General features: G+C 42.7%; 1 protein-coding gene across 2 annotated transcripts in view; it reads left to right on the top strand.

Moving 5' to 3' along the window:
- The first annotated feature begins 7,529 nt into the window (after positions 1-7,529).
- Positions 7,530-22,307, top strand: part of KIAA0930 (KIAA0930 ortholog) — a 96,460-nt gene continuing 81,682 nt past the window's right edge. For both annotated transcript variants that reach the window (XM_048300316.1, XM_048300315.1), the window contains exon 1: positions 7,530-7,886. In XM_048300316.1, the coding sequence (XP_048156273.1) occupies positions 7,763-7,886 (124 nt within the window). In that variant the 5' untranslated portion in view covers positions 7,530-7,762. The remainder of the gene's footprint in view (positions 7,887-22,307) is intronic.

Raw genomic sequence — 22,307 nt, 5'->3', positions numbered from 1 at the left:
AGAAACACAACACTCTTCCAAGCCTTCTGGAAATATCCGGGCCTTACCGGGATTTAAGTCTGATTTATCTATTTTTTATGTTTCATCTTGTCAGGATGAACTTGCTCAATTTTAGTAAATATATGTTCATTGTCAGAGACACAGTTGATTTAGATACAAGACATATTTTCCAGGCATTTCTGTGCATCAAACACTGTATAATACACAAAAAGTTGCAATGTGTGACTGTCAAGATATATGGTCTGAAACTTAGGAGTTAATTGTTTGTAATTCAACTAGATAAGAAAAAGTTTTATTTGAAGTGATCATAAATTGTTGTGAACTCATTAGATGGGTACCTGCTTAATACATACTGGTACAATTTCTATCTTTTTTTGCAAGAATAGCAGATCACATGATTTATAAAAGCATTTGTTGAAGGTGTAATAATCACTTTGGGCACTAATAAATGCTTTATACACCACAAAATAATTGAGACCATTTTCACAGTTTAAGCTACCCTAGCTAGTTGCATTTACTCAGTTCACCACTGGTGAAAAAGGAAGATCTCGAGACAACTGACTGAGCCGCATAACGCAGTACTTGTGCTCGAGGCACGAGCTCTGGCGTGCCCCAGGTCAGAGAGAGTCCAGCTGCGTTACTTCTGTGCATCACTGGAGCGATTTCAGCATCAGGAAAAGAGCTGCTGGCTGAGCTAGCTAGCTGGCTTCTTTGCAGAGGGAACACGGCAGGAGCCGTTAGTACAGGCTCACGTTAGCTTGGAGACAAAGGAAGAGAGAGGCTGTTCTGGTCTGGCTCCTAACAGGTTTATTGTTAGAAGTTTCACAACCCAAACAAGCTCAGAAGGGATAGAATGCGATTGGACCCTCCCCTGAGGCTTGTCCTCAATTTTATAGGGAATTTGAAAACCGCGGGGAAAGGGGAAAACAACCAATGAGTTACAAGCCAGGGGGAGGATACAATTTAACAAGAACCACTGGGGGAAACCAAGAGGTGGGAGCTATAACAGAGAGCCAATGAACAACCGAGTAACCGAGAATTTTCCCGAACCAGGGAAGGCGGCTTGTACCCAGGCGCCGCCCAGGGGGGGTGCGGCTTAGGCTTCTGAGCCGCCCATCGACCCACCCTCTGAGTCTGCCTCTTTGGGAAACTTGATCCAGGGGATGGGCTGGGATTGATTGGCATCACGCTGCCCCAGCCCCGCAGTGGGATGGGTCACAGCAACAGCTTAATGCCTCAGATAGTGTGCAGAAAGGCTGGCACCTCATCCTGAGCTAGTGTGCAGAAAAGTGCATGTAATCATGACTCAGATCCTCCAAACCAACACACCATAAAATTTAGAGAACCATCTTCAGAATAAAATTCCTGTTTCACAGGCTTCCTCTCTCCCTACCTCTGATCAAACAAGGTTATTGTGTTTCGACTTGAGAGAAAAAGGCAACATTTCACATACTTTCATTTAAACATAAATAGTACTTTAAGCCTTCAACTTCTTTTGTTTGCTTTACAACTTGAACACAACTTCTCTTCTTGCGCATGCAAATGAGTTGATGCTTTTGTAAGATACGTTTATTGTCTATATTCTACAGAGGCAGAAAAAAAATATTGAGTTAATTAAAAAAACCCTTCAAGATGAACTCCTGACCTTTTTGACACCCACCAACCTCTTCCTTTTACATGATTGAGTCAGTAAGGCTAAATTCCACTCAAAATCATCCTGAAAATAGTTGGGTTTTTTTTAATGTTAAAAGCATTTCTCTAGTGGAAAACTTGATTTTCCTAATTCATGTATTTATTATATATATTGGTATGAGCAACAAAATATTTTGAAAAGGTGAAAAAGTATTTTTATTATATGAGAGAGCACGTCAGAGCAGCGTTCAACGAGGTAATCTGTAGAGAAAAATCTTTGTTCTAGAGGTAAATTGTTGAAGATCACAGAATCACAGACTGGTTTGACTTGGAAGGACCTTAAGGCTCATCTTGTTTCAATCCCCTGCCATGGGCAGGGACACCTTCCACTAGAACAGGCTGCTCAGAGCTCCAAAGATTACCTGAATTGTCTTGAGTGTAGTTGACCTACTGAATGTTTAAGTAAATATGAATCTAAAAAACCTGCCACACTGAGTCCTTTATCTGGAGCAGCTGCTTGAGTCATCTATTAGAGCAACCCAGATAAGAGCAGATCTTGTGGAAAGAGCAATTTCTTTTGCTCTCTGCTCACAGATTCTTTCTTATCTTGCCTGTTATTAAAAATATTAACTGATGTTCATTAATACTGAAATACTAACATAATTATACAATATAGTGTAATATAGCACTAAAACCAGTAAAATAAAATCACACTAGTTCCAAAATTTTTAACTTTTCCAACACCCTTTTGGTTACGTATTTCTAAAATACCTAGATAATTCTATTGTTGAGACATTTCTAAAAAAAAAAAATCTACATCATTACTAGTTGCATTCATAGAATGGTTACTCAGATTTTATTTTGCCCCTATACTTCCAGAGGTGTACACACTAATTCAGGAGCTAAGAAAAACTAATTTCCAAATTATAACATAATTATTTAGAAATTACCTCTGAAAAGTCAGTTTATTTTTAGAAAGTTATCACATAACTTTTCCCAAAAGAATTAAGGATGTAATCACTACATTCTTTATAAACTTTGCATTATTTGATCACTTCTCTGGAGAAGTGGGTTTTTTATACCCTCTTTTACTGCCTGTTGAGATTGAATTTTCTCTTTAAGGCAGACTGAAACCTGTTCTTTGTGGTTACAAACAGGTCTTGCACTAGCCTTGAGCACCACCTGAAGTGGATGGCAAACACACACTTTCCCGGCAGCAGCCTCTCAGTGTGACACAAGGTCACCTCCCAGCCCTGGCTCACCTCACTGAGCCCCTGTGGCCTCACCACCCAATTCTCTTCCACCAGATTTGTCCTCTCAAAGGACACAGGTAATACTTAGGCAGATTTACACGTTCACAGTTCTGAAATCCTGTGTCCAAGAGGTGGTGAACATTTCTTTAGCAATTGCTACCTATGAATTCAAAGCCTGGAACACACAGAGGCTGAAGAGTGCAGGCACATAAAGGTGAGACACAGGTAAGGTAACATGTCAAGGAATTAAGCAATATACTGCCATCAAGTAAGAGTCCTGTGGAAAGCAATGCTGTGTCACTCTCTGGGACAGACTTCTCAGCAGATACTTGGCCTGTGCAAGCTCCTGATTACCTCTGCTCTCTGAGGTGACTTCCAGCCAGTTCAGTTTTTTCAGCAGAATCCCATGCCTTGAATGGAAAACCCTACCTAGCCTGACAGGGACTTCTTTCCTGCAAGGAACTTGCTTTTGTCAAGGGACTGCCCCATTTCCTCTTATCCAAGAGCTTAGCTATATGAAAAAAATAGTTCCTGCAGGGATTTCAGATTTGCTGAGCTGGTGAAGAGCTTGGGATGGGTTCATAAGTGGCTTATGGGTACAAGTACAAATACAGCTCAGGAAAAACAATGAAACATGGATTCTGTGTTAGTGGCTTATAAATCTCAGAAGTCTGTTATCACAAAGTCTATGATTCCTATGTCACTCCTATTGAGATATTTATTCTCTCAGGAACAGCGCAGGAACAACCTGGGATAAAAGTCTCAAATGCAGAAGGCTCAGTGGTTTTGGCTGAAGAGGAGAGGGATCAGACTGGGCTGAAAGCTCTACATGCAAGTTCAGATTTGTTTCTACTCCTACAGTGCAAGGCTGAGCATCTCTGGCTTCCATTCAGTATAACCCATGGCAATTAACAGATGAAAGTAGGAGCAGGGGTAGCAAGAGTGGTACAAAGAAAGGGGGAAGAGCAAAAGAAAACTAAACACACAGAACACCTCTAACTTCAAAATTGCATGACCTTAAATATTCTGCTGTGCATTCAGAGGTCTAACTCCAGAGAATTATTTTAGCTGAAAAAAGATCTTGTAACATTCTGTAGATAAAACTTTCAGTAATTTGTATGTTTAATCTTGGGAGCAAAATCAGGCCCATGTTCGACACGAGGAAGTTCTAGAAGTAGCTTTGAGTTATCTTTCAAGCTGGCCAATTTAAAACAGTTTATAATGGGAGGCCCCAAACTGCCATGTCCTAAGTCAGAATGCCTTGATGCAATTAGGGAGGCAATTAAGTAAAGATTGCAGAATTCCTTTTTGCATATAAACTGCCTGGATGGCCACTGACCCATAGGCATGCCCTCAGCAGAACAGCAGACTGCCAAAGACGGCAATATCCCAATTTAAGACTGAAATAGGATTAGAATTTTAAAATTGCCTGATCTCTTCCTCAAAAAACTGCGTTTCATGCCCTGTGATGATCTATAAGCTAGATATAACATTCAGTTGCTACATATAGCTGTTATTAATCTTAATTTCTTTTTATCAGTAAGGGAAGACATGAGAAAAATGGGGGTACTTTGCATGTTTATAATGGATTGAATAGAACTTCCAAAGCTTCAGAGTTACAAAATCTGTTCCTGCAATAGTTTATGCACATAGAGAGCTTGAAGCACTCAAGTAAGACGCTGGTCTCTGATGGGCTGTAAGTAGCCACACAGATTTGCCAGCATCAGGACTGTCAGGTATGTGTAATCTAGGACTCAGCTAGTAGATGGACACTCAAATGCATTCAATAAGCCCATATTTGCTAACTTGCATGCTCATTTTCACCATTAGATATTCACACCCAGTGTGGTCTTACTAGCACACACTGCAGGCTATCACTATTAGCTACTACTAAAATAAGCATAGTAAGAATATATGAATAACTTATATGACTTTTGCATAGCAAAGATGATTGTTATCAACTAGTGCAAAAGAAACACCCCACAACATTAAGCCAGTTAGATATTTTTAATAGCCTAAGGCTTTTGTATTTACCTTTCTGCTGTATAGAACACACATCCTAAGTTACAAAAATGAATCCAGCCCAGTCTCTGCCCCAAGGCCTATCCCTCTTGTTAATCAATACTTTACATCAGGATGTGAAGTGCACTGTTATATAAGAAAGCACAGGACTCTATCATTAGGGCACTGTGCAGTTTAAAACCTCCCTGGAGAGACACTCCCAGGTTGGCAGGGCCTTTGTGGTCCACAGCTTAGCATAACAGAACCTCAGTGAGGGAACAGGGTAAAACAGAGTTCAGGCCCAAAGGTGCCTCCAGGGTCTGGAGGCAGGTCTGGGGCTAAGCTCAGCAAGGAGCCTGCAGCTCAAGGGCCAGAGGAACAGCAACCACAACTGAACTACACCCAGAGACCACCACATGTTCCAAAGGGCCTCAGGGCTGAGCTTAAATAGGGACCCCAGTCTGGGGGGGGGGTGGGGGGGTGGGAAAGGAGGCCCCAGGTGAGGGTGATCAGGGCAATTAAGGCTTTTTAGAGCCCTCAGGACCATAACACCCATTACGGTTTGTAAGAGAAGATTTTGTGCACAATTGAGTTCAGTGAGAGCGTGCATGGTCAGATAGTGCTCCTGGTGCCCATTGTAGTGATAACATCATGCTAAGTATCACTGAAGAAGATCTTTAGGACCAATATATAAAGATCAGATACAAAGCCCCCTCTCTGTCAAGACTTTGGCTAGACAGAGTGGTTTCTTGTTTTACAATGTACTGTGGGATCCTTAAAAACCAAAATCAATTAGTATTCTAGGATTCAAACTGATCCTAAGGGTACTTAATCGATAATCTCTTTAAGAAAACAAACTTTATTCCTCTGTTTTCTGGTCAAGTGCTGTGATCTACTAGGAGGTATGTTTGGCTAGGGAAGCCTACAGGAAGGAAAACATCTGCATTTTTTTTCCATGGGCATGTTTTGATAGAAGCCAGAGAAAGTAGAAGGTAGGCTGGGGAGCTAAGAAGGGGCAGGAATACCTTTTCATTTTACAAAAGACCTGGATAGGGCAGCAGCAGGTTTCCTTGACTGCTTTTTTAAAGCAGGGTGGCTGGAACTTTACAGATAATGTTCAGGGCACAGCAGAGAGGCTGAACTCCTGGAGACTCTGGAGAATCTGCTGCAGGGTTGTCTACTGGCTGGTGACACAAGTGTTCCCATGTGCCCTCAATGAGACAGTGCTGTTGGGATCGAGCAGCAATCTTCAGGGGAAAGACATCTAATCCTTAATGAGTACAGCGTGGCATGAAGGAAGTGAGACTGTTGCTTCTCTGGCAGCAGAGAGAATCATTCCTCCTGACAATGTCGGGAACAACTTGGAGGGTAACAGTACAGGACAGTCTTCTGTTGCTCTTCCCCATGGGGCAAATAATTCATTTACAGGGCTAGCATGTGACTGCAAACCTTCATTCTCTCCAAGGGAAGAGGTGCTTAAGTCCTGAGATTGTATGTCCCTGTTTTCTACTGCTTTGTGAAAGAGCTAGCATTTTACTAGCAAAACGCTACATCAACTTCAAATTTCTCTCCTCTGTACAATTCAGTAGAAGGGCCTTCCACAGAAAATACTCACCTATATTGGTGTCACAGGAAACGAGTGCATGGCTGTAAACTGCATTCAGCAGGTGTCTGATTGTTAGTTTATTGGTGTCAAAAGCTGACATGAAACTGAAATTGGCAACATGGGGTAAATATATGCCATTGTGGAGAATAGACATGCAGTATTTGAAAACTTTTCTTTCTTATTATGCTGTAGCAAAAAGCCCAACTCTCAAATGCTGTCAACTCACATTTGAAGTCCTCTGACCCTTTTGCTTCTTCCCATCACCACTTGCAAGGCCTGCCAAATTTCAAATGGGGCTTCAGAGAAAAGAAGTCTGCCTAGGCCTTTACAGTATTTTTAGGATCTAAGGAGAGCCTAAAGCAATATTATAAAAAAAAAAAAAATGTTGAGCGAATTGTTTGCAGGAGAACTGAGCAGGTGGTGGTATTGCTCTCCAACTGTGGCTTGGAAAATCCTTAATTTTTGAGGAAGTTTTGGCCATTGTTGGAATCTGCTCTGCACAACCACCAGCAGCTGCAGGAGGACGTAGGATTCAATCTCTGCAGCACAACCTGGGTTATTCCCTGAGATCACCCATTCATTATTTACACAAGAGATGCTACTGAGGTGACTCAGATCTTGGTAGAGACTTCAGCGGACACCTTAGGTTGGGTTTTGTCCCCACAGGGGGCACATGGGAACAGGAGAGCAAGAAGGAGGCAGCAGCTCATCTATGACATCAGTGGGGTGGGCAGGAGAGATCTGCCTGCAGTAAGAGTAGACAAATCTGTGGGACATAGTGAGAAAGAAGGATAGTGAAGAAGGTGTCCAGAAAGCCTGACCGGAAACAGTCGTTAGATGTCAGGGATGCAGGAAGGGTTTCCCGGGATGCTGGTTGATGTCAGGGATGCAGTATGGATTGTCAGGGATGCAGGATGGGTTTCCCAGGATGCTGGTTGATGTCAGGGATGCAGGATGGGTTGCCCAGGATGACGGTCGGTGGCAGATCCGCCCTGTGGGCGTGTCCGGGCGGATCCCGGCCCTGCTGGTCCCGCCCGCCGGCCGCAGTAGCCGGAAGCGGCGGAGTGCGGCTGGGCAGCGTCGGTGCGAGTGATCGCTGTGTCCCGGGAAGGGGCCGGCGGCGACGCCCGGGAAACTTCTCAAGGGGGAAGCGGCGGGGGCAGCGGGATCAGGAGGACTCCTGGTCATTCCCGTGTTGGGAGCGCCGGGTGCCGCCTCCGCGGCGGCCTGACATGAGCTCATCGGCGGCAGCGGCGGCGGCAGCGGCAGCATGGCCTGTGCCCGGAGGGACGGGGAGGCGGACGGTGAGCCCGACCGCTCCTTGCGGCACATGCTGCGGGCGATAGCGGAGGAGCGGAGCCGCGCCGGCCTCCGGCACGACATCAGCGGCCTCGGTGAGTCGGGCGGGGCGGGCGGGGAGCGGCACCGGCGCCGGGAGCCCCCGGAGGGAGCGGCAGCTCCGGCCCGACACCGCGCCCGGTTCGCTGTCAACAACACCTGTTGTGTTCCGCCGGCACGGGGAGGGGCCCTCCTGCCTTCCCGAGCCCCCGGGCGCCTCTCGGGCTCATCCCCCTGCTCTATTGTCTGAAACGCCCTTGGAGAAAAATGGTCAGAAGGCACCGCGCACATCAGCCCATATTGTATTTTTTAAGTGTAAACTACGTATCGTGTGTTTTGGGATGGAAACAGAACCGATTTTTGATGCCTCTTGCCAATGCTCGCTTTTGTGCGGCTCTCAGACGCTCTCTAGAGATTTTGAGCCTGACACCTCCCTTCTCTGTTTAAATGACTTCACACCACTTGCCATGGTCTAGTAAGCACAGAACGTTGTGGCTCTTGCAGGTCAGTTAATTTTTTAAACCGTGGAGGATTTCTGTAGCGCTCTGTCTTGTTTACTTTCATCTTGGTTGATGCAGATTTCACATGGCACGTCTTTATTTAGCTTTTGGCAAAGCTTATGCACTGTAAAACAGAAGTTTCAGGTTGAAATTCAGTCGACTTTAGGCAACAGAATGGTATGGCAGCTCCTTAACCAAAATTGTTCACATCAGGAAACTCTTCTGGCCAGGCTAGTGAATAGAAATTACTAATTTTTATATGCAGCAGTAGAGATCATGGAAATTGTTCTTCACATCCAGAATTTCTGTCTACCTTATTCAAAGCTTCTGTGTAGCCAGGACTGGACCTGTGTTCTGAGGGGATGAATATCCAGAAGTTCTTGCAGGGGCAGAGCTTGAAATGATGAGAAGTGATGTGCAACACTTGTTTCTTCCATGGTGCCTTTATTAATGACTCCTCCCTCCTCAGCTCATTTATAAGGCCCCAAAAGTCTCCTCCATTTTTGAGTCTTTGTTAAAAGCTCAGAATAAGTTCTTATTCAGGTCTTACAGGCTGTGAGGTGTGTGGGTTGACATGGGGAATCTCTGGTTCTCTGCCTTTATGCATGAGTTTGTCTGCTAGTGCTTGCTGTGGTCTCCCTGGGAAGGAGTGAGTTCTCTGTTCTTTCTTTTTGCTTTGCCACAGAGTGAAATCTTGTGTGAACAAAGAGAAATGATTCTTCGTTTTTTATGCCTTTTTCTAATGGAATTGGCTCTGTGTGCTGTAATGTGGTGTTGAAATGTTACAGGCCCTAATAAAGTAAGTAAAATGTTGTGGCAAAGAAATTGTAAACAAAACGGGAGAAATCTCACAAAATCTAAATGCCTGTGAGACTGCATTCATTGGAAAGCTTCTGTCAGGTCCTATTTGGCCATCTCATGTTTGAATGTGAGATAAATACTCCCAGGGAAGAGAAATACCACCATCACTTTCTTTTGCTGAAATTGGAAAAGGGAAAAACTGTGGTAGCTGGTAAGACCATGCGGATACTTCCTCTCTGCTTGTGTTTGAACACACATCCACAATAACCTATCATGGGAAGTCCTGCTGAGTAGCTTTGGGATAGTCACATGAGGAATAGGACAGTGTACCTCTGTTCTACCAGATGAAGACTTGAAAGGAAAGCTTCAGGAAAGCTGCTTAGCTGGTGGCACTGAGGGGCTGCTCGTGGCTGTAGAGACTTGCTCATGTATGTCTGTTCCTGTGTGGAGATGTGCATTTTGCAGAGTGCTGCGTGTTCCCTGATCCATAACGTTGTCATTCCCAGTTAATAAGAGCTATTTCCCCTATGCTGTGATTGTTGCCAGGTTAGTAAATTGTTTAAATACCTCCCTTAGGAAGAATACTGAGCTTTTGGAGTGGTGCTTGGTAGAAACTGTAGATGAACCCAAGCTGTAATTCTGTGGCTTAAATTTATGCGTGTGTGCTCTGTACTAGTGAATGCTGTTGCAAGGCATGCAACACAGCTGGAATAGCCTGGGCTGTTCTGGAGTACGCTGGGCTCTGGCAGCACAGCAGATGTAAAGGGTTTTCCTCAAGTTCAGAAGTCATGAAAGTAGTCACAGTCTTGTCTGGGTTCAAGTGGTTAACACAGAGATTTTGTCTGCCTTTTGTGCCTGGTGGCACATAACCTGTGGGACTTCAGGACCTGCACACCCACAGCTGGTTTTATATTCATGGTGGGGTTTTTGGTAATGGCCATATCCTTTTGAGCTGTATCAGTAGGTGAAACCTGTTGTTTTTCAGTTCTCTTCAAATCAGCTGGAAAAGATTCCAACAGTGGCTTTTCCCTAGGTGCTGCTAATCCCTCAACAATAAAATGGGACTCAATGGGTCATAACTTGGCCATCCTCTCTCCTTTTGTGTATTTCCTAGAAATGAGCCCAAGGAGGAAGAAACTGCTGTTTTTGCTGACGCTGAGGTTTGGTGAGAGGAATTGCTTTGTTTCAAGAATGTCACATAAGCATTTGGACAGGCTTTGTTCAAAAGTGTAAATCCCCTTGTATGGTGGGGATTTTCTGTAATGTCCTATTTGTGTAATGTACAAAAGGTAGCACTTCAAAATAATGACTCATGTCATTATTTACCAAGCTGGGAAGGGTGATGTCTCTCCAAGAATTCTTGGCTGGATGTTCGTGTCACCCAGTTGTACAGTACTGCTCTGGTGTTGTGCACTAAGCTCCCTCTGAAATGCTGTTGGTTACAACATTTCTCTGGCAAAATATTTCTCCTCCTGAGGGAATGATAGATGTGCTGTGTGTCTCCTCAGCCAGGCTGCATGTAAGGCTCTGAAGTTACCTTTTGACCAAACCCCTGAACCAGGAATGTTTTATTTTTGGTGGTTCCTGATACTACTGTGTAACATTTTCAGATGCTTAATTTCCTTGTCCTTCTGTCTTTCAGTGAGAATTTGCCCTGCTTTTAGAGTAGTAGAGTGGGTTTGGGTGGAGGTGTGACTTCATTCGTACTGGAACTTAGAATGAGTAAGAAAAAGTAAATAGATAGATCCGAATCTCTTGAACTGTGGCTGGTCAGTAATGGAGACATGTAGTGGGTGAAAAATGGAGAAGTCATAGGCATCCTGAAAAGAAGGTGAATGCCCTGTGGAGTGCAGCACATGGGGCTTTAACAAGCAGCTGAAAACTGAGGTGTGTAACGGGAACCTGTTCCAGGTGCCAGCAGAGAGGCCCAATAGTCTTACCTGTCATGAGAGTTTCTTGTGCTTGCTTTCCTGGCAGCCCTGGGGCTGTTCTGGGACTTGAATGGCTGTTAAGGAGACGAGGGTGTACCTGGCATGGGCGCAGCAGAAGCAGGAATGTTCATCCTCAAAGCCAGAGGGTTGCCTGGACTTGTTTGTGCAGCAGTGCACAAACCTCGGGGCTCATCATGTGGGAAAAGACTGTGGCATGATACATGGGCCACATTGCCTTGATGAATAAGACCTAGAAAGAATTCTTCAGCCTTCCTGAGAGAAGGGAAGGTGAGGTGGCATACAGTAAATGCTGGTCCCTGTGATGGAAACATAATGTGGGTAAAGGGATGAAGAACAGGGGAAGAAATTTTTGGAAAACAAAAGAGGTTAAAATGAAAAATTAAAAGGAGGGTTAATTTGGATTTGAAATTACTAGATTCAGGCCTTACCTTCTTCATAGTGTAGTAACTTTTACTTAAATTATAATATTCAAGAAGGATATATTTTCATCTGTAACTTTGAAGAAAGTGTATCCACAGAGTAGGTGGAAGTGTCTGCAGAGAATTTCTGCAGCATAGAACTGGTTTGACAGGAGTCACTTTCCAGCAGACACAAAACATTCTTCATTCATGGTTCTTGGAGTTAGTTCAGAGAGTTGTGCAGTCACAGGTGAGAAACTACAAAAGCTGAGAAGCTTTTTTTACTTTTGATCTGTCAATAACAAGAAGGTATGAAAATCACATCTGTCGTAACAAAAACTTGAGGGATGTATACAGCCAAATTCACCAACTATGGGTAATGTGGCCTGTAATGAGTTTGTTTAATTTAGAACAATTTGATTGCAGTTTAAAATACATTTTTTATTACTTTTAACTTGTTATTTACACTATTTCTTTTGCCCTATTTATAAAGTGTTTTGCAGCTAATGAATATGAAATGTTCAGTAAAAAATGTATAGTCAAATACTGAAGAGAAAAAAAAAGATACTAATGTAAGAAACTTACAAATATTAAAATAAAAAAGTGTTTATAGAGTAGCTTCCTAATCAGTCAAAAACAAAAATACCCCCCACAACATTGCAACCAGGAAGAATCTATTTCTTTCCAGCAAAAGTTCTAGAAAGTGCAAACACAGTGCAAGATCAGAACAGATTATGTAAATCAGAGTTAAAGTAGATACTTTGAAGTCAAAGTGATTTAACCAGTTTACCCTCAGGTAAATACCCTGAGGTATTGAACCTCAGATTTGTAGTTGGAGAAAGATAAGCAAATAGCAAAGAAATTGCAGTGTGAAAGATGATTTTGAAGCTGGTTTGTTTTGTTGGTTTTTGTTGTTGTTGTTGTTGCTGGCATTGAAAAAAAGTCTGGAAGAAATTTCTGCAATCAAAAAATGCATGTAGACATTTGATGTGTAGTTGAGCACTTGGATGGTGTAGGAGGAACCACAGGTGGAGCAAACTCTTTGATCTGGTGGCTTTGGCCGGGGAATGGGAATGTGTTTCTGCTTGTCCAAGGGCTTTGTGTTCTGGGATCCCATCCTGTCACTTCTACAGTCGAGAGTGGAAGTGTCCCTGTAGGATCAGGCCATGGAGAATGGCAATCTGTGGCTAAATGCTAGGCCTGCAGCCCTCCAGGGTTAATACCTTTTTCTGTGTGGGGTTTTTATGTTTGGTTTTGTTTGTCTTTTAAAGGCGATTAATTTAAAATTCTGTTTTGATTGTTCCTTAGAACCCTATTCATGCTGATGTCACTAATGGCCTGTCAGGCTTTCCATCACTCACCGGTGTATTCAGGGATTTGTCATGTGGCTGTGAAGGTTAGCTTCTGTCTGGATTGTGGCAGATATTCCATGCCACATCGATAATATAACAGACTATTTTTTATTACAGATTTCACTTCGTTTTTAAACAGCTGGGCTATTAGTTTATTCTTTCATTTTAATAAGATGAAAGCCTGTGAGATTTTTCATGTCCTGCTTGGGAGTGTGCATGCTCTAATTGTCAAAGTCAGACTGGAGATGCTGAAGTAAAGAGGCAAGATTCTTTTAAAAACTAGGAAAAAACCCAACCCCCCCCCCCCCCCCCCAAATCCCTACAAAATACCTTGCAGAACATTGTTGCCCTACCAAAATGAACAATTAAGTTTCTAAGTCATGGCATACTGGTGTTCATTTTTGGATGCTAGCAGAAGTTGCTGGACCACCCCGCCCCCCCCCCCCCCCTTTTTTTTTTTTTTTTTTTTTGAGTGTCCCTCCAGGCAGAATTATGGATCCATAAGCCTGATGGTGGGAACAGTCAGGGTATTTGAGAACACCTATCTCTTATTTATGTAGTACTGTAGCTCTAGTAACCCTAGCTGCTTAGTTTTGTTGTTCTAGTAGTGTACCCTAAATTTTTAGTAAGGTACTAAGCCGTAAATCCATTTGGAAGTCTGAGTTCTGTTTTGGAATTTAAGATGGATGGGAGGTTTGTCTTAGGGATTAGGACACATCTTACCTATAAATTTCAGGATGGATCTTTTAAAGGTTTAACATTCTATCTCTTTGGATTCTTTCCAAGAAATGAAAACTGGAATTTCTTGAAGAATGAAGTGTGTTGGTCTCCCCTCTAACTGTTAGTGTTCAGGGTGCTGATCAACAGAAAAAGCTCAGAGGATGCAGACTCTTCAATAGGTGAAATACACTGTGTCTTATATTCCAGCTGCATTTCTGGAAAACCAAAACCCTGCAGTTAAATAGTTAGTAATGATGGTTGCATCTGCTCATCCTTGTAAACTGTCTCAGTAGGATCAGGTAGCAGCTCACTGACATTTTAAGTATTACCAGGAAGTGAACAATAAGGTAGAAAGAGAAAGTCTGCACAAAATCAGTTCATGGTGTCAGGAGCCCACTGAATAGTGAAGCTGCTTTCTACAGACAGTGTTCAAAAGTATGTGAAAGAAGCTGGTTTTGGTCTGTCTGCAGTCCCTTGGGTTAAACAGTGAATTTCAGGGAATCAAGATTACTCTTTTTTGGGGGCGTGTGATCCTAAAGAGGGTTTTGTTTACCTTTCTCTATGCAGGAGATAAAATGCAGTCAGAATACAGGAACAGCAGATTCAGCATCATGCTGCTGCTGCTGTGGAGTTGTGGTCACCTGGTCACACTGCAGCGGTAGTTCCGTTGGCTGAAGTTAGTCAGGTGCACCAACAGTCCTACGTAATTTTTTTCCCCTGAATTCTTACTGTTTAAGGCACAAATTATATGTGTGAAGATTTATAGGGTTTTCTGCAATTTCAATGCTTTAAAACTGAAGTTCTTGTTTTTTGAGGTTTTGCTTCATCTTGTCTCTAGACAGTACTATGCAGAAATGGAACTCTGAAAACAGTAGTATTCTTTATCTTCTTACTCTGGGGGTTCCCTAGACATATTTCATTAGGGGCCACAAGTTAAATCCCTTTAGGAGAATGTAGTATTTTGCAGGCAAGTAATGTATTGTGATGTGAAGAGCAATTCATTTTGGAGCCGTATCTGTCCTGCCACAGCAGTGAGGAAACAGCTTCTGGTGCTGGTATTGAGGCTGCATTAGATGTTTCAGAATATTTTTTGCATAATTTTCTTTCCTATGTCAGAAAGCAGAGCAGATGGCAGGCAATCCTTAGTCCTTCACATTTGAAGCATTCTGGGTTGTTTCCAGATACAACAGTGTGCTGGATATGCAAAAGTGCATTTGAGGTGACCTAACCTGTTGAAATTTGCTGTGTTTCCTTCTAGAAAATGACATCACTGGGCTTTTTGTCCCTCCTCTTTAGGCAAGAGATGCTCAGTGAGTCAGGCCAAGACTACCCCTAGTTTTGCTGTTTGTGTTGATGAAAATCTTTATGGCTCAATAGTGACCCAGCTCTTCATAAGTTCCCATGCAAAGGCCCCATGTCAGGAATTTCCCTGTGTCCATGCCCAGAGTGATTTCAAGTGTCAGGAATATTGTGTTAGGTGTTGCTCCCATTTTATTGATCTGTTGGTACTGCGTTGTGTCGGGTCTTCTGTAGAGTATCAGTGAACACTTGGGTGGGGTTTCCTGTGAGCACATGGAGGTGGAAGATAGATTACTTCTGATTATCTATGTCTGGAAGTAACGCAGGTAGTTTTAACTCTGTTTGCATGTCTAACTGCCAAGCTTGGATAAAAGGTAGAAGTGTGTTGAGAGTTCTTGGTCCTGCCTTGCAGGGCTTTGATCAGCAGAAACTTGAGAAATGGATTAAAATGCCAGTGAAGCTTGAGCTATCTTTCCACTATGAAGAGCTTGATTTAATTGCCTGGAGATTCCGAAACACCGTGCAGATGAGGGAAATGTTTTGAAATGGATTTATAACATTCTGCTAAGAGCTGCGAAGGATTTCACTAGAAATGTATTCCTCTGTGTTGTTGGAGAGCAGATACAGGAGATCTTGAATGTCTAGCAGTGTTACAGTTCCAATAAGGGATATGTTTACTTACCTGCCTTAAAGGACCTTAAGAGGTGGGTTTCAAATTTCCATAAAACTCAGTGCTCTGCAATCATACACAGGGCGTTCAGTGTGATTGAAATAATTGATCTTGAGGAGATGAGTTTATTGCCTCATGAGGGTCACTCCTGCTTAGTGATTACCTGATCTCATCCTTTCATAAGGAAAGCAGCAAGCTCATGGCAGTACAACTTGGAGATAAAGCTCTATAAACCCAGTTGACATCTGAATAATGATGATGCAGCTTTTTATATACTTTGTAGGAATGTTGAAGTACCTTTTTTTTGTTTGTTTTTAATGAGTAATTTAATTCTGCCTGAATAATGAAGGTCTGAACATGTTTTTCATAACGAGGGTGACTAAACTCTACTCAAAGCATCATTTGAATTGTTAGTAGCCCATATTTTACATTATTAAAGGGAAACTGATTTCATCCTCTTCGATCTTTGAAATTAAAAGCATAGATTATGTTATGCTGAGTTCTTTGCTCTGACTCTGCAGATTCATTCTGGATTGTTCTTCCTTAGTGGTTTTTCCTTTCTTTCAGTTAACAAAGGAACAAAGATTTAAAGATTTGCATTAGATGCTTTAAAAATGTTACAGGACCAGAATAATTCTTATGAGATTTTTTAATTTCTTCTGTTCAACAACTGTCAGGCTAACTCATTTGGTGATAGATATCTAAGTAGTCGTATGTGTCATATTTAATACAATGCATTAATCCTGTGACACAACAGAAATATTTTTGAATGGAAGAATGATACCTTTTGCACTTGTTCCACACTTGAGTGCATCTAGTTGTTCCTAGAAGCCAGTGGGGAAAATGTGGTTGTGAGTCTCAAATGGAAAAGTGGAAAGGCAGGCAAAGTGTAAGATCCCAAGTACGCTGTTTGCCAGTTTTACAGTTTTGCTGTCTTGAATTCATTTCTAAAGTAACATTTCTAGGTGTCTCCAAAATAAAGAGATTAAAAATTTAGACTTGCTGTGTTGAAGCTCACTCTAATATTTTGCTCTGAGGCTGCTGTAGCTGGTGCCAGCAGTGTCAGAGTTGCACCTGGAGCAGGCTAGTGTCCTGTTCCTGGAAGCTGTGCTGTCTTCTGCTCCTTCCTGTGACATGGCCAGGAGCACCACCTGGCCTGTAAATAACATAAATTCTGCTTTTTTAACAAAAATACAAATACAGAATGGTCTGTGATTTTTTGTGTAAAAACTTGGAATTCTGAGTTCCTTTCCAATTTGAGTCATTTTCTACAACTGCCAGAAAAGAAGAAAAGTCCGGGTTCAAATTTTTCACTCTGTATTGTTCTGAATGGGGCAAAAGGGGAAAATCAAGTGTAAACATGTCCTTCCTCTGTCTGTTTTTCTGGTAAGAAACTTTGAAGGGAATCACAAATGTTTCTTCAGCAAAATGCCGTGAAGAATGCAACGAGTAAAAATTTGTACTTTCTTGTCACTGTCTCTGAAACCTGAGGTTGAGGGCATTTCCTAAAATTTACAGAAAACAAAAGGATAGGGGGAAATTGGACTTATTGTGGCTGTATCTAAATCCTTGGTGTGTCTCTTCAAATGCAGGATCTATGCTTCAGTGCTTTAATGATTGAATAGAAGAATATTAAGATTTCTATTCTTTACTTCTAAACTGTAGTTGCAACATCAAAAGGCAGTGAACTATGTAATCAAAATCTATGGGGAGGATGTTTGTAAGCCCAGTGGTGGGGAAAAGCAGTAAAAGACATTGCCTTGTGGTGCTTGTGCTGAGGAATTTTGTAAGGAAGACCTTCCTTTTTCAGCTCACGTGTTCCCACTTGAGACCTTGTAACTGTCATGAGATAGAAGAAGTGATTTCTCAGTAGATAAAGGTTGTGACTTTCTCTGGTTGTTTATAAACCATTTTTTGTAACTCTTTTTGGCCTGGAGAGAGTGCCTGTTGAGGGTTATTGGTGGGTGGGAGAGACCCAGGGAGGGAAGGAGGGGGAAAGAAGCAGAGCTGAAGTGCCAAACAATAGTCATGTTGCAGGTTGGAGGCAAAAAGCTTGGAAGTGTCTTAACTCTTTAGCCCAGTATTGTGTGGCCTTGGCCTGGTTGCTGTAGTACACCCATGTACAAGCTTTCCAGGTCTGTAGGGATTTGTAGCTGTGCAAGTCTCCCCTTTGGAGAAGACAGTGGGACAGTGATGCTGGTTACCAGTGGAAAGGGATGGCATGTTTTCAGTAGCTAAAATAGTAATGGAAGACTGAACCTCTGTTTATGAAATAGAACAGCAGCTTTGCAGTAGTTGCTCTCCCTTAAGGAGTAGGGTACTGGCTTTAGGGCAGTTTTTTGGGTTCTCTCTGACTGAAGGTAGTATGTCACATCTGTTACTAAAATTCTGCCTCCCCTCCCCTCCCCTCCCCTCCCCTCCCCTCCCCTCCCATGACCATTTCCCCAGAGAGCCAGTTTTTTTCTTGTTTCCAGTTGTTTGGTTGTGGACTAAATTAAATTATTGTGCCTTACTTGGGGCTGTCAAGAAACTGTCTCTTTCCTCACTTGTACAAGGTGCCTGCAGCATGAAAACCTGTGGTGCTGATAAGGGGATTGATGGTCTCCAAACCTGCACTGCCTGCATGACAGCCTGGGAGTGCTTCCCTTGACCGTTTGATGGTTTCACAGTAAAGTGATCAGCTGTTAGAGGAAACATTTTTCTTCCATGCATGACTGTGATTTGCTTAAAGAGAGTGGCCTGCATTTGCCGTAAGAGGAGATTTTACTAGGATGTAGGTGAGTGGGCAGGCAGTTCACTTTTATTTCTAGCTAAACAGCTATATTTGTTGTCTTAGAAACCTGCATTAACAGTAATGTCAATGCTAAAGGGAGCGATGCCTAATTAGCTGAAATATCTAGTCGCTGGCAAAGACCCTCTGTTGGACAACCCAACTCTGAACAACCTAAACTGGGATTTTTAACGGGCTTTTTTTATTTTTTTAAAGAAATACATCCTTCTTTAGACTGATTGTCTTACGTGTGCATGTCAAGTTGGACACCCAGCTGAAAGATGGCAGTATCAAAGTTGGTTTTTTAAAATCTTGGCTGCAAGATAGATGAAAGTGTTGGTTGTCAACTTCTAGAAGTGAGTGGGTTTGTGGTGTCGAAGGTAAGTGAAAATGATGGCTTCCAGCATAAAGTTGCCAAGTGCTCACTAAGAAAGATGCTGCTGATGTTTCTAACCAGAAAAGAAACAGAATTTGGAAAATACCAGCCTGTGATAGTAAGTATGGGTAGGAAATAACTCTGCTTCTCTGCAAACTGCTGTTGTGATAACTACTCCTTCCTTCTGCCTTGGCAGCATGTTGCTAACTACCAGCCTGGGCAAAGATAAGATACTGGGGGAGGTATGTACATGAAATTATCAGTAATAACCACAGTCTTTTGTAGTTTTGTAAGGCTGGAATACTTCAAAAATACAATTTGCTGGTTTTACCTGATCTACCACAGTAGTAGTATTTATTAAGTGTGAAAACAGAGACTTTGGATGTCATAAATTTACAGAAGTAGCAACCTTTGATTGGAGGGATTGCTTTGGCAGAGAACAAAAATAGCATGTAATTTAGCAGTGAAAAACACACATTTGTACTGTTATAGACAAGTTTCTGCACTCCAGCAGTGCCAGCATGCTTTGTAAATTGCCAAGTGACCTTTCGAGATTGGATTAAGGTCTTGGAAAGTTTGGGACTGTTGCTGGGTAATCCTGGAAGCAGCAGTAGGAAATGTGTAACCATTTGTTCTTCTTTCACTGGGTTTAAAGTGTCTGCATCCAGTGGGGTTGCCTCCATTGAAGGAGAATGTTTTCACCTGCACTAAATCCTCAGGCCAGCTCTGAAACACAGCAGCTTTTCTGCAGTAGTTTCTTATGAAAGGCGTAACAAGGTGATTCCTCTGGTGCTTCCCTAATGAGTAAATAAAATCTGTGGAGGTGATGCTGCAGTCCTTTGTGGAATTGCACATGGTTTGAGAGAAGTTTGGGTGCAGTTTCTAGGGAACTGAACTACCACATGCTTTAAGAGACTGAAGTACAGCAAAGTAGCTGACGACTGTTGGATGAAAATGGGTTTATTATTTCTGTGCACTGCAATTCAGTAGCACGTAACCATATCCTTTCCATTGTATTGACCCTTGCTAGGATTAGATATTGAAAGTAAACTGCCACCTGTAAAATGCTGTCTTTATTTGGTGTTTCGTACTGACCTGTGATATTTGATGATTTTTCTTTAAATTTATCTTCTAGGGTTACTCTTGTTGGAAAGTATTTCTCATGCTGCTATGGTGCCATTTGAATTTCACTTTTCAAAGTGGAAATCTGTAGATGGTACATAGTAGTTTATGCTTTTAAATTGTATGGGCTTTGATTCAATGGTGAGTGTTAACTGAAATGATGGTTTGCTCAGCATATGATGTAACAGTAAAGAAGAGACCTGCAGGAAGATGTGTGAACTTTAGGAATATATTTTACAAAATTTTTTTCTAGAGGAGATTGTGTTTGTCTTCTCAGCAGTGATGCTGTACAGCAATTTTCTGCTGTGGAAGAAGTGCAGGTAAAAATGGAAATGGAGAATTGAAATAAATGTGTGTCTTGGTTTGAAAGACAGGCGTCTGCTAAGGAAGTCAGAAGCCTCCCTTGGAGTGGCAGATGCAACCTGCCCTTCTCTCCGAGTTATTATAATTTTGAAATCAAGGGCTTTTAGGCAAAGATGTGGGAAATAGGAATAACAGTTCTTTACTATTATATCTATATGTGTATAACCAGTCAAACAAGCAGCAATAACCATGGCAGTAACAGCAAACACAAACCCAGTCCATCCCTTCTCGGCTGTCGGGCCCTTTCCCCTCGGGTGCAGTTCCGCTCGCAGCCGGCAGGGGCGCTGGCGGCTCCCGGTGAGCAGGGCAGGTGCGATGGTTCCCCCGCGGCTGCAGGGGGCGCTCCGGAGCGAGCTCGGGGAGCACGCGGCACTGGTGCCCTGGGATCCCGGGAAGGGATGGGACAAAGGAGCTTCACAAACCCCTGGGCAGCTGATCCCGGTGTCCGGCCGGACCCTCGGGAACAGCAGGCTGGAACAGCAGGGACGAGCACAAATCCCGGATGGCAGATGAGATGTATCCAAGCGGGGAACCCCCCGGAGGTCTGGGCAGGCAGGGCGAGCAGAGCTACAACACAGCGAAGGCTCGAAGCAGCAGTAGGGCAGGGTGGCCACAGCCTGGCCACCAGCGGGGCAGGGAAGGCAGGCTTGGGATCCCGGGGCTGCTCTGGCAGAAAGAAAAAACGGCCGAAGAACAAGCAGCTTCCCTCTCTCTCTGAACGCTGAGACCGAATGACCACACACCCAGGTGAAACAAAAAAGAGCAGCCAGGTCTTTTGTTCTTCTTAAGCACCTGGCCATTTGTTCCCCTAGCAACATGTATGGGGGAAAAATCCTTTAACAGAAAAAAAACAAAAAAAACCCAGGGGAGCTCCTAAAACCCCAACAATGTGGATGAAAGAAAGTAATCTCTCTCCCACCTTCCACTTCTGAGTAACACAGAAACCATCGCAAGTAAAATAAAGGAGAAAACTGCAGTGCCCAGAATCCAAACAAGGAGACTTCTTGATGCTTTTGTGCAAGTGAACACTTACTTTTCTTCAATATTCTCACTACCTGCATGAAATGAAGTAACAAATAAGCAATACTGGTTTTTTCCAGGATGTGAGGAATCAAAGGGTCCAAATTTGAAGAAGCTCTGAAGCCACAGCCAAACTCTGTGGCCAGTGTTCAATCTCAGGCATGTTCAGTTATACCTTTCTCTGTCACTTTTAGTGAACTTTCAAAATATTGCACAAAAAGTTGTGTGTCCCTTGCATTTTGGCGGCCAGCATTAAGTGCATTCCAGTAATATGTATAAAACTGTAATATGTGACACAGCATGGCTGTTGTGTAAACCTTAGCATGAGTTGCTCTCTTCACGTGTCTTCAGCTTAAATAGTACATGAACTTGTGCTGGACTTCCCCAAAGTCATTCTGTGCTCCTCTCCATGAGAGAAAACAAAGGGAAGACAAATGTGGTAGAGGTAATCACAGTGGCAGATCATATGTGAAGTTCAGAAAATGGAATTAAAAGCATTCCAGAAGCTGAAGTTTTCTGAAGCAACCACAAGTACATCAGAAAGCAGTTGAGGATGTAGATAAGACATGTTATTGGTATCTAGAACGGTGAGATGAATACTGGGCAGAAAATGTTAGCTTGGTAAGAAAATAGTTAGAGAAAAACCCCAAAGTTGAAAGACGATGCTTGTTAACTCTGGTAGTTGAACCATGTTGTCCCTTCCTCATAAGGTAACAGCTCTTCATGGGAGTTGTTCTACTGGATTTTAGCTGTTTTCTATATAAGGAGGTGCTCAATTAGCCATAGAAAAAGCAGTTTGGTCCTTAAGAGAACCGTTTTGTATTGTGTATTGTTCTCCTTTCATTGTGCATTGCAGATGTGCCTAAAGCCACACTCAGGTTTACTTCTGTGAATGCCTTCTCTCTTGGGTGAAATTCAGTAAAACATAAAATAGCAGAAAAGAATTGTTTGGATTCAGAAACGGCTGTACAAGATCTTAGGAGCAAGGGAGGCAGCTGAGAAACTTGTATTGGTTGACTGCTCTTCAGTGTCAAGGGTATTCCTCAGGTGGCTGGAATTGTTTCCATTGCTGATGCAGTGGGTTTTTATAAATTTAATCTTGGAAAATTAAAGCATATTAAATATTGAGCTTTC

Source organism: Corvus hawaiiensis, chromosome 4 (assembly GCF_020740725.1).
Source record: "Corvus hawaiiensis isolate bCorHaw1 chromosome 4, bCorHaw1.pri.cur, whole genome shotgun sequence".
In the NCBI taxonomy this organism is placed as follows: Eukaryota; Metazoa; Chordata; class Aves; order Passeriformes; family Corvidae; genus Corvus; species Corvus hawaiiensis.
This window is presented reverse-complemented; position numbering and strand designations above follow the sequence as displayed.